The 12657-nt window shown below is 38.8% G+C and overlaps 2 protein-coding genes across 2 annotated transcripts; one reads left to right on the forward strand and one right to left on the reverse strand.

Annotated features, from left to right (window-relative positions):
* Positions 1-2280: 2280 nt before the first annotated feature.
* LOC101291877 lies at positions 2281-7551 on the forward strand. The gene is made up of 4 exons (XM_004308654.1): positions 2281-2392; positions 4228-5302; positions 6292-6553; positions 6985-7551. The coding sequence occupies exons 1-4, from the start codon at positions 2281-2283 to the stop codon at positions 7162-7164; spliced, it is 1629 nt and encodes a 542-aa protein (XP_004308702.1). The 3' UTR covers positions 7165-7551.
* Positions 7552-7663: 112 nt separating this feature from the next.
* LOC101305214 (60S ribosomal protein L37a-like) lies at positions 7664-9506 on the reverse strand. The gene is made up of 5 exons (XM_004307210.1): positions 9440-9506; positions 8935-8974; positions 8364-8452; positions 8151-8233; positions 7664-8065 (listed from the first exon to the last, which is right to left on the reverse strand). Exons 1-5 carry the CDS (start codon positions 9440-9442, stop codon positions 8002-8004), a joined length of 279 nt encoding a protein of 92 aa, XP_004307258.1. The 5' UTR covers positions 9443-9506; the 3' UTR covers positions 7664-8001.
* Positions 9507-12657: the final 3151 nt, after the last annotated feature.

A 12657-nucleotide genomic window follows, 5' to 3' on the forward strand; every position in this document is an offset into this window, starting at 1 on the left:
GGCCGGCGCCGGCATCCACCCCTACCACCAGCAATGGGCCCCGGCGGCAGCCCCTCCTCCTCCCCCGGCTGTCGCCGCTGCCATTCTTAACTCTGAGAGGGTAAAAAGATTAACCAGGGCTATTTTAGTCATTTTAGTCGAGATTGATGTCATTTTGAAAGTTTAGGTATGAAACTGATTTAAAAAAAAGATGAGGTATCAAACTGATTTTAGACCTAAAGTTCAAGATAGTAAAGTGAAATTATCTCTATATATATATTTGAATATGTGTATAGTACTGCAGTATACATTTCAGCCTATATAGTTAAACATGTAAGTTTAGCTACTGAAAATATATCTAAAAGTCCCATAAAGTTCATACCAGATAACACCTTTGTGGTATAAAATCTGATATCTTAATGTTCCAAATGTATTACCACAACCATGTACTCTTAGATATATGTTAAAAACAATCAATATCTTTGGTAGGATAAAGAAAAGTCTCAACATATCAGAAGTAAAAATACAGATCATGCAAGACACTATTATTTGAAATAAAATTGTACATGTAAATATCTCTTTGGAGACCACAAGACAATACAGCTTTATAAACAATAACACAAGTTTTGATTATTCTTCAGCTCTCTAAACATGATAGTCAAGGTTACTTTGTGCAACATAATTAATACCACATCTAGAGTTTTATGAATCATTGAAGTTTAAGATTTAGGTTTCAGTTTAAGAAACATCAAAACTTCATTTTATGAATGCAAATATATATATGAGGCTATAACCAAATTGGGAGAATTATATATCCATTATGTATTTTGCATTCATACAGTATGCACTTTTAGTAGTCCTAAGCATCAGTTGATCAAGTTGCATACGAGATCAAAGTTTATTCATGTATATAGTTCATCATATGGATTAAGTTCTTAATCATGATTGATATATGCATATGGGTACACGAATTCAAAACCATCACCACAGTATTCCAATTTCGTATTCCCAAATTTCAAACATAGAATCAATGAATCTCATAAGAACTAAATTTAGGTCTTACCTCGGTATCAGCATCATTCATCTGCAATTAAAATCAGCGGAAGCAAAACGAAAACGCACAGCCAATAAGTCCTAATCTAATTCTAAGTTTTCTGGGTTTGAATCCCATCTGAGGTGATTAACCTCATATGCTAAGGTTATCCGTTCCAAATAAAAAACAAAAGAAACAAGTTGGGTTTTAAAACCGGGTTCTTAATGGACTCGGGTTTTAGGCTAAAGCTATAGACCCAAAAAGAACAAGAACAATGAATTCCCTATATTGGTTTTTACTGATTCAAAACTTTAATCGATTTGTGAAATTGTGAAGAGCCATTAGCTCTGATACCATATATTATACCTGAAACTGAATAACATAATAACTTAAGTCAAGATCGTTTCACAATAAGTACAAACACAATACTGTAGAAATCATAAAACCAATAGCTTAAAGAGTTTCCTAGTTGCACTAGGTGATTACCATAAGGGCCAGCATCAATTGGGGTTCCATTCACGGTAGTCATCCTTCTCAGCAACACAACAACACAACTGCAATCTCACAAAACACATAACCAAGGAAAATCTTCTATGCTATACTACTTGTTTATTCACAGAATGTGACTGTTATTTCTCAAGGAAAAGCGTAGTTAGTATAGGGACTTTCTACTGGTATATATAGTGGCCTAGAAACATAACTCGTGCTCATCCCATAAGGAGTCTGAGTTTACTTAATGTTTATCAGATACAAGTCTTTAGGTTTATCTCAAGAACTCAATGTTGATCAGGTTAATCAACTTGATAAGTCTCCAACTTCTAATGAGAGACATACACCTCAATAGATAACATGATAGAGTTTTACATTTATATATCTACTGATTATATTCAAGTTAATCTCAAAACTATTTTATGCAGCCAAAGATAAATGCAGCGTCCAATATTATTTTCCAACAAGCAATACAAGCTTCACTATTCCTCGACTTGGCACACATGTTGCACGCCCTTACCGGCAGGCTGTGATCCATGAGCTTCCGGAAGTAGAGTGAGCAAAGGTGACGCCTCTAATTGGGCAGCATCGTGGTAGAGGTTGAGAGCATTAGTTTGATCTCTCCCAAAAAATTGAAGTTGAGTCTTGCTGTGGGGAAGACCAATTTGCAATTGACCCCTACCATGTTAGGGTTAGGATCTGTGGCATCTGCGGAAAAGAAGAAGAAGAAACGTGGACGCCCTGTAGGTAGCAAGAATAAGCTACCATATGGCGAGTAGATGAAAATTAAAGATAGCAAGGAGAAGAAGAAAAGCGTGCACATGAATGTTGCAGACACTTTTGAAGAGATGGCAGTAGGTAGTACCTCCAACTCGAAAAAGGAAGGAGAAGGTAGTATTTTGATTTTGATAAAGACCGGGGTTAAGTCTGTATTGAGGAGCTTGGTTTCTAAGAGTCTGCTACAAAGCTATCTACAACGTGCTTGTACCACAATTGCATGTTAGGCAAGTGGGGGTAGATGCATAATATTATTGGAGGCGAGATTAGGTTTTGATTAGAGACTTGCTTAATTGCGAGCATATCAGTTATTCTATTAGTATACTTTACTACTTAGGTTAAATTTTGGCATAGCTAAATTTTTCTTTTATAAGTTTTGTAAACGCCATTTGGATGTTGATCTATTGCATTCAACTTCTAATTTAAAAAAAAAATGATAGGCAGCTAGTGCTTGCTTTGTCATATGGTCATTACCGCCTAGTGGTAAAGTGAAGCTAAGTGTCATTAGGTGTTTAGTCTAGTGGCAACATAGGTGGAAAGCAAAATTATTAGACATTAGGAGGTGTAAATGTGTTACATATCTAGTGATATTTGTAATATGTCACCGCTGACTGAAAGTAAATAGGGTCGTCATTAGAGCGTTACTCTTTGCTAGTTCGTTCCTGGTTGAGTACATATCAGGTCTTTGTAATCTAAGGTTTAGGCTTCATGTCTCCCCCTTGTATTCGACAATTTCCTTAATCAAGCCTTGCAGACAGCCACACTAGCCTTTTATTACAAAAAAAAAAAAAAAAAAAAAACACAACTGCGCGTACGACATACACCATTATGAACATCAAACAAGGCAAGAACTATAGTCCATAGTATATGTTAATGCATGCTTTAATTCTAAGTTAGACAGTTTCTATCTAGAACGAAGCTTTGCTCTGAAATTAATGTGTGAAGTTTCTTATTTGACTAACTTTTCGATCATATTTGCACATCTCCACCGTTCAGTTTTATCACTTCTGCAAAGTTTCATCTAATTTGATGATCGTTTGGGTTTTCGTAATAGTGATTTACACAAACAGTTTTGGTTCGACATATTTATGGTCCGTTCATTGATTTAATCTAATTCGGTACCTAAACGATCATCAATCTGAATGAAATTTTGTATGAATGATCTATACATTAGTATCAATAAACTGAACGGTGAAGATGTGAAAATATGACCGAAAAGTTAGTCAAATAAAGAACTTCACACATTAATTTCGTAGTGAAACTTTGCTCTGGATAGGAACTGTTAAGTTGGAAGAATTGATCATTCTTTTTTGTGTATCTTGCACTTTACCAAAAGAAAATTCTCAACACGTTAAACCTATTTTTAACTTCTAACACCATCAACACAAAATTCAAACCATAAAATTGTACATCCATCTTATCTCACTTCTTACTCGTCTTATCACTTACGCCTACCTTATTAATCGTCCCTAAAAGTAGTCCCTAAACACAAACGGCAAACAAAAAAACACAAGTCTCCTAAATACAAAGCCGTCAAAGTCAAGTTCTTAAAGAGAACGCACAAGTTTCCTTATTGTAATCCCCCCTATTATGCACGAGTTCTTCTCCCATATTAGTTTTAACCCGTATATTCCCATACACAATACGCGTATTCACTTTCTTGGAAGCCAAACTTAAAAGTAAAAAAAGAAGAAAATTTTACCCTTTCACCGAGCTATTCGTCGTTTCGAGTTGTCATATATTTACACACCACTCTTCTGTGGGGTCTTCCGCCTCTCTCTCTCTCTCTCTCTCTCTGAAACTAACCTTTCCTTTCCTTCCCTGAATTTTCAAATTGGAACAAAAGACCATCTTCATCATTGCACAACACTCCTCCACTCCTCTCTCTCTCTCTCGCTTTCAATATAACCCATAAACTCACCGCTTTCCTCTCCAAAACACTCGCCCAGCCCCACAAAATCCCCCCACAAAAAAACCAAACCTCTTAAGCTCTCTCAAAGTCTCAATCTTGTTCGTTTTCGGGTTTCTTTGCTGTTGGGTCTGTTTTCCCATATGTAATGCATCAGAAGAAATCAGAAGCTCAGATCGGAAAAGAAAGCATCGGCCTCTCTTCCGATTTCAACCCCACCACCTTCCTCTCCGCCGTCCCACCACCACCGTCTTTCTCCCCCACTTCGCTCCTTACCCATCTCTCAATGACGCCCCAATCCCACAGACCATACCCTACAAGCGTCCCCTTCTCACCCAAACCCCTTCCTCTCTAGTCAAATCCCCCACCCTCTACAAGCTCCAACCCTCCCCTCAAAACCCACCTCTCTTCTCCCCTTCTCTCGCCGCCAAGTCCGCCTTCTTCCGCCTCCTCCGTCGCGCCAACCGCCTCCGCCGCCTCTTCCTCCTTCTCTCCCTCCCCTTCTTCTACTTCCTCGTCTCCCACCCCAGTCACTCCTTCATCCTCGATTTCCTATCCGCATTTGCTTTCTCGTCGGCATTGCTGTTCTCGTTGAACTTGGCCCTCCCTCGCCTGCCCTCCATTCGGCTTTTTCTGGCGAGGTCGTTCCCGATTAAGCTGAAATCCTCGGCTGCATTGTCCAGGCCGCCGCTGCCGGTGTTCTGGTCGATTGGTTCCCGGCAGAAGCAGGAGAAGAGAGGCGTGTCCGGGTGTTGGGTGCAGGTTTACAGCAATGGGGATGTGTATGAGGGTGAGTTTCATAAGGGGAAGTGTTCGGGGAGTGGGGTTTATTACTATTATATGAGTGGGAGGTATGAGGGGGATTGGGTGGATGAGAAGTATGATGGGTATGGTGTAGAGACTTGGGCTAGAGGGAGCCGGTACCGCGGGCAGTATAGGCAGGGGCTTAGGCATGGTTTCGGGGTGTATAGGTTTTATACTGGGGATGTTTATGCCGGGGAATGGTCTAATGGGCAGAGTCATGGGTGTGGAGTTCATACTTGCGAGGATGGTAGTAGATATGTAGGGGAATTCAAGTGGGGTGTCAAGCATGGCCTTGGTCACTACCATTTCAGGTATTTTTGTGCAACCTTTTGGGATTTCTTTGTTTTCGGATTCTGTTTATGTTTTGGATCTTTTATATCAGTGTTATTGTAATGTCGTTAAGGGTTGGATTATGATGCTTTGGTTTGGTTTCTCTATGTTTTATCTCCCTTTTGTTTTATAGCAATAGAATCATCAAGCATGTGTGTTTATATTTTGTTTAGATTTGATTCTTTTAATTGCCAAGGGTCTGTTATGTGCTGCTAATAGGTTCTGGTGTTTGTTTTTTGTTTTATCATTTGGTTTTTCAGTATATTGTGTACCTCCATTATGTGGGGTTTTTTATGGTTGTGTCTTACATAAGGAACGGTGTCTCTAGACGTACTATAGAGCCTTGACAAATAAAACTGATGTTATAACACATCAAGGGATGAGACACAATCATGACTTTGCTTGCACTTGTATCTTTTGGGCCAAGTTATCCTGAGCTGCAAGTATGTTTGGGATTTTGGGTGCTGGGATTGTCAACTCAATGTTGGAAATGAGATTAAATGTTAATGCCGGATTCTGTACCTGTGACCTGTAGAAATAGTGATACTCGTAGTTGAAAGACCTGATTGGAAAATATAAAACCAATCAATTAGATAGGGGAGATAGTTTCTAGGTATTATCACGTTTATTGAAAGTAGTCCAATTATTGGTGGAAAATGTAGTGTAGTTTTATTGCATCAAATATGATTCATGAGGAATTTTATGATTTTTATTTAGCATGGGCACTTTAGTGCAACCAAATTTTGTGTGTGCATTTGTTTCAAGACAGAACAGATATAACAGGAAAAGTGAAGATCATTATATATCAGTTCAGTTTGCCTTTCATTAAATGAGATATTGTCTTATCCTTCCCTGTAATGAGTACACACTGAAATGCACACCCATGCATCTTTTGTTTATTTGCATCTTTTGGTAGTGCTGCTATGGCTAAAGGCACACCCATGTATCTGATAATTTGTTACTTCTTCAGAAATGGAGACACTTATGCTGGCGAGTATTTTGCGGACAAGATGCATGGGTTCGGGGTCTATCAATTTGCAAATGGTCATCGTTATGAGGGAGCCTGGCATGAGGGTAGAAGGCAAGGCCTTGGTATGTACACATTTAGAAATGGGGAGACTCAAGCTGGTCACTGGCAAAACGGAGTCCTTGATGTTCCAAGCACACAGAATACAACTATTCCTGTTTCTCCTGTTGCCGTTAATCATTCCAAAGTCCTTAATGCAGTTCAGGTACTTGATATTACCTAAAATCTTTCCGCAAGATCTCTACTTACTTTTTATGTATTTGCAATTAGAAGCATCAAGATATTAAGTATTTCTTTCTGTGGAGTTGCTTTGGAAATTTTACACTAAGATTACAGGAGAGTTCTTCAGAATTTTCTCGAAGATATGAGTCATCAGTGAAGACTGAGTACATTTAATGTTTTGTTTTCTGTGCTTGTCTTCTCTAAAATATGTTATACCCTTTTTTGGCAAGTGGCTGCAGCCTAGAAAAACTTTTAGTTAACAGAACTTGTAATCATGAAATGGGAACTGCTATTCAAAGCAAATATTTGATGATTTTTCCCTGTTTATGAGTAATACTTGTTAGCCATGATAATAATACTTGTTAGTTATAGCATTGTGTCGTAATTGGTTTCTTTTTTCTGTGTTATAATCAGGAAGCACGAATAGTGGCGGAAAAAGCCTATGATGTGGCCAAGGTGGATGAAAGAGTTAACAGGGCTGTCGTTGCAGCCAACAGGGCAGCCAATGCAGCTAGAGTAGCAGCCGTGAAAGCTGTCCAAAAACAAATGCAGCATAATAGTAACACCAACAACATTCCAATTCCAGTGGTGTGAAACTCCTCTGCGACAAGTTATTAATTGTTGCAAGTTTCTGAGGTTAGAACAGGAGGTCATTAATGACTTCTTTTCTTACGCCGGTTCAAGTTACATGCTAAATAGATATTGTCTTGCCTGTAGAAGATGTTGCTGCTCTGAACTCATCTACTCAGGAGGATCAGCAATTTACTTGTCATTGTTTATTAGGTTGTGTACATAGAGCAGTGGGAATGCCAGAGAGCATTTGGGTGCTTTACTAATTTCCGGTTGCAAAGTTAGTCCCTTTTTGTATAGATGAGATAGATGTAATGTAAGTGCTGGTGCCTGGTGAAACTCTTGACCCAGCCTGTCTGTTGTATTTTAACAAGGTGAAAGGAATTCAATAACCAATGAAATCTGCAATTGTCTATTTGTGATCACAATTATGAATTAGTTCCGTCTTGTAAATGAGTATTGTAAAATCAAGTTACAAAACAAACAAGGCAGGCACCCTTCCGGAAAACACCATCAACAGAACTGCTGAAGGTTCAAACAAAACAATTACGATTTGTATAAACATAATAAAACCAGGCCTTTATCAGTTGGTTTAAGTTCCACATACAAATAAACAAACCATGATGCAAATTTGAGCAATTTACTGGTATAAAAACTGAATAACCACCTCAATTAAGCAATTGAATTTGCAATGCCATTATAATCCAAGGGAAGCAATTACCATTACTCAAAACCCACTACTCTGCTTAGTCAAAGCACACGAGAACTTAACAGAATCCATCAAAAGACAATTGTTGACCAGGCTTACATATCACACCACCAAAAAACAGATGGTTAAAAGAAAAACATAATACTGCATCTTCAACTCTCAGTCTGCTCCCTGAGCCTTCGGATAGTGCTCCTGACTGTCACAGCCGCTGCAGTACTGCAATTGTATGACCATACGGGCAGTTATAACACCAGTAGAAAGACAATGACACAAATACAGCCAAGTATTGTAAAACACTTACTTGAGTGTGTAGGCACCTCCAGCTTTTACTTTGCCGCAGTCCTTGCAACCCCAGATTCCGACAACCTTTCTCTTCACTGCATACTGCAATGGTCACTTTCGTTAGGACTAAAAACAGAAAATCTAATTGCCCTTTCCTCTTCTCACACAGTCTGCACAAAGACTAAAGCAGATCCCTCAAAAATAAATAACCAAGACCAGTAGAATTAAATACCTTGCCACAAAATTCACAAAAGTACTTGCTATGTTGACTGATCTCCATCTTCTTAATCTGCTTTCTCAGACTAGCACCATATCTTGTTCCTGAAAGATGTAAAACAAGTACCACCAACTTTTAATACACATAAACTTACTCAAACTTATCATAAATATGGAATTCAACTCTTGAAAAACAAAAAAAATCAAGCAACAGAAAAAAGAGGAACTAAATGGGCCGATTAATGACACTGACACACCATCCCAACGATATCATGTCCCCTGTAACGACACTTCTATCAAAGTGCGATTTCCACAAATAGTAGTCAAATCACTTCAACATCTACACTGCCAAGTGGGTTTCACAGTTGTTCTACTAAAACCTGTACCAGCATGGTTCTATGACTTCTACCAATACAGAATCTCTAAAAATGCATTCCAACACCTAGCCTCTACTGTTTTCAAATTTCGAACTCCTGATCATATATATTCTAGCCTCCATGATTCATATATATTCATATGTATTCAAATACAAGTTGAATTTTCACCCTTAAGACAAAAAGTAAAGCAAAATTCTACCAGGCACTTACCATACTTGCCGACAATGCCAGCCTTCTTGGTTCTCTTCGTCTGTATAACATATCAGGAATCAAGGCATCAGACCAAATATCGTACCAACAATCCAAAACAAATCACAGAAACTAAGAACAAAGCTCAATATGGTAACCGAAAACAATGCGGCACATAGTCAAATAACAACAATACTGTATTGAATTTCCCTTTTCAAATCTCTATATAAGATTTGAACTTTAGTATGAAATTACATAACAATGAGAAAATAACCAAGCCCCTGTTTAGCCTACATAAACTGTTCCAAATCTTAAGGATTTCAGTAACCCAATATTCGTTTTTGCAATCACAATTTGAACCCGAAAATCGAAAGAAACAAACTACAACTGAGCAATGTACCATTTGAAAGTACAATTATCAAACTCCAAACAGAGAAAAACAGATCAATGTTGACGAGATTCGTAACCCAGAAACAAGAACAGTAAAGCAAGAAAAGAGGTCATCAAATCAAATGGTTGGCCGTACCATTTTTCCGGAGGAGGAGCTAAAACCCTAGAAAGCTTCCGTCGAATTGAGCAGCGCGCCGTTGCCTTCAGGTCTTGGGTTCATCGGGTCTTTATATGGTGGCCAACGTCAGAATGAGAGATTTGGGCTTTTGTTTGTTTTGGGCCTTTTGATTACTAGGCCCATATATGGAAATTATAAATGAAGCATTATTTGCTGGCGTGAGGCGCACACAAAAGGGTGGAAATAGAGCCAATTTTATAATTTATTAAAAGCTTATACTTAATATTAAAAGGACAACTCAGTCCTTTGTTTTTATTTTCTGAAGAGGGTAATTCAGTCCTTTCCCAGGAGAGGGAAAGTTTATAAAAGGGGCGTATGAGACCTTTGTCCAAACACACAACGCTCTCTGCTCTCTGCTCTCGACAAAAACGTACTCGATCAGATCTGTGTTTCTGAATTAGGGTTTGCTTTGTGATCCGGCTTGTTGTTCTTGTTCCCATCATTTTCTTCTTCTTCTCTAGGTGTGTTGATCTCCATGTCGACCAATTCGATCCACACGGCCGTCGCCGATCCCGTAGCCGATCCAATCCTCGACCTCAGTTCTGATCTGGAAATCCCTCTCAGCGTGGCCGATCTGTTGCCGGACGACAATGTTGAGGAGGGATTTGAGATCGGTTGCTTCGAGGAGGGATTTGAGATGGTTTGCTTCGAGGAGCAAGATGATTGCGATATGGATACCGGATCTTATGTTGAAGACGAAGGTCTATTGGATCTGGTCATTGATCTCATGCTTCTTGATGATGAGTGACTTAATTCCAGGAACAATTGGGGTTTGTAATGTCTTATGTGATTAGTTAGGGGTGGGTAATTGTTATTTGGTTAGGGTTTTAGATTTTTGGGTGATTGGTGAATTAGGGCTTAGAATTTGGGAATGATTAATTAGCCACTGGTTTTGGGGGACTCTGATCAGGACAAAATCAAAAAGAAAAGCAAAAAAAAGAAAGAAAAAAGCAAAATAAAAAAGAAAGAGAAAATAAAAATAAAAACTAAAGAAAAAAACAAAAACAAGATGATGCATACAATATGGAAGTGAAACAATCGAAAAATAATTTTTTTTTCTTTAAAAAAACAAAAAAAGAAAGAAGAAATCATGTTTAAGGATTGTGGAATGGGATCTCAAATCTGTATTAGGATAGTATGTGATTAGATTAGTTTGGTTTCTGTTCTCCATTATCAGCTGTATATGACTGATGAAGATGATGAGTGGAGAACAGGAAGAAAATGATAGCTCATATTGTATTTAAGCAAAATCCCAAACATCTTTTGGTTTTAATCGATCGCAGTCTCTCCTCCTCTTGTTCCACACAGCTTATAGCTTTAGCTTTGCTTAATTTGATATGATTACAAGTTTACAACTTAGAAGCTGCATGCATACTTCCCCGGTTCCAAACGACTTTAGAAATATGTCAGCCTTCAAATGATGCCTAGTCTGCCAGGTGATACAGCGAAAATATAAACATTGGAATCCACCAACGGCGACTTGGATCCACGATAAAGTTTTTGGAATCTACCGGAAAAGTTGAGAAAATCTCAAGATTTTTTTATTAATCAAAAGCTGACGATTACAACTGATAAAAGGTTCTTATAAAGGAACAAACAAACCCTAAGGCGACTAACATCGAAACCTAAAAGCCCATGGGTTACAAGGAAACCAAATCCAAAACAAACTAATAAAAATAATTGCTGAAAACAAGTAAATCTGCATTTTGAAGGCCTAGACGGACTCGGATGGCCTAAAAAGCCCATAGGTCGTGGCAAGGCGACGAGTTCGACTCGTTGGGCTGTTCCGCTTCTAGAAAGGTATTATTCTTATATTGTCTTTTCAAGAGCGAGATGCTCCGTCTTTCCCAGAGTGGCTTAGGGTTTTAGAAATCAAGTTTTCTAACGGCGACGGACAACCTTGTGCTTCCCCAACCAACTAATGGTGGGTCCTCGACAACAACATGTTAGGGAGGAACAATCTTCTCAGGTAGTAGCAGCGATATGATTCCAACCTTTCTAAAGGTTCCTGCCGCTGCGGTGCTTTGCGGTTGCAGAGATCTAGTTGACTCAACGGCTTTATCCTGCTGAGACTAAGGGTGCTTATGAGAGCGCCTCTGTGATGTGCATCTGGTGCAAATCAGATGAGAATTGAAACATGTTGAACGAGATGATCCCGATCGGTTTTGTGATCGGAGGAATCCAAGTGGGTCTGATGGCACAGATTGAACTAGATGTCTGCTGCAAATCATGGTCGCCGGAGTTTTGTCGATGGTGGCTGGAAAATGAGTGGTGCTAACCTGGAAGAGAACAGGAATAGGAGCAACTAAGGTATGGCGGTGCTGGTGGCTGCACTGCCTTGGCCACCACCACTAGGGTTTAGGAATAGGCTCGGGTCCTTGGGCCTAGGTCTAAGCCCAAACCCCAAAAATGTCAGATTTGGAATTAGGTTATTAGGCTTGATTTCAAACTGACTATAGCTTAAGTCGCGGTGTTGATAGTTTGGCAAACTGTACGAGCTAGCTGCAACTAGATGGTTACATAAAGTTTGGAGTACCATAATTGAGCGCCTTGGCTCCGGTTCTGTCTTACTTGGTATCTTGTTTTGTATCTAGTTTAGTTTAATCTCCGCTAAGCTCACGAATAAATGAGCTAAATGTTTAATGTAATGATATTATTATGATCATTGTACGCTCATCATTCTGACTTTCGATTATATATATGATGATTATTTTTAAAAAATTGAAATGTCTGTTCAGTTCTGGTGATATATTGTCTTACCAAACTGCTTGTATAGCATATATATCTTATAGGTAGCTAGGCCTGAGTTTCATTTGTATCGGAATAAACACATGCAGTGGAAAATGAAAATAGAGAAACCAATGCCAACTAGTTACCCCAAAAGTACATGACTCACTAATTAGCATACAATACCATCAAATAATTAGCATACATATCTATGTGTACCTATTGGAAGTGTTCCATTGTTTTTTTTTTTTTTTTTTTTTTTGTCGTAATAGAAAATTCTATTAGAAGATCAAAATGATCAGAGTATAAGAGGCACATAGAGGCCCCAGAATAAGGGGCACAAAAAGGCCCCAGCCACAACAAGCACATAGGCCCCAGAATAAGAGGCACATAAAGGCCCTAGCAAAAGAGGCACAAAAGCCCAGCAGACAAGGCACACAGGGGATAGG

Source organism: Fragaria vesca, linkage group LG7, assembly GCF_000184155.1.
Source record: "Fragaria vesca subsp. vesca linkage group LG7, FraVesHawaii_1.0, whole genome shotgun sequence".
NCBI lineage: Eukaryota > Viridiplantae > Streptophyta > Magnoliopsida > Rosales > Rosaceae > Fragaria > Fragaria vesca.

Excerpts from the sequence above, each read along its gene's own strand:
- LOC101291877 (XM_004308654.1), top strand. The coding sequence starts at position 2,281 with ATGAAAATTAAAGATAGCAAGGAGAAGAAGAAAAGCGTGCACATGAAT. Across the intron at positions 2,393-4,227 it reads CTCGAAAAAGGAAGGAGAAG|CCCCACAAAATCCCCCCACA; the intron begins GTAGTATTTTGA and ends ACACTCGCCCAG. Across the intron at positions 5,303-6,291 it reads CTTGGTCACTACCATTTCAG|AAATGGAGACACTTATGCTG; the intron begins GTATTTTTGTGC and ends TTACTTCTTCAG.
- LOC101305214 (XM_004307210.1), bottom strand. Across the intron at positions 8,234-8,363 it reads TTTGTGAATTTTGTGGCAAG|TATGCAGTGAAGAGAAAGGT; the intron begins GTATTTAATTCT and ends TGACCATTGCAG. Across the intron at positions 8,066-8,150 it reads GGAGGTGCCTACACACTCAA|TACTGCAGCGGCTGTGACAG; the intron begins GTAAGTGTTTTA and ends ATACAATTGCAG.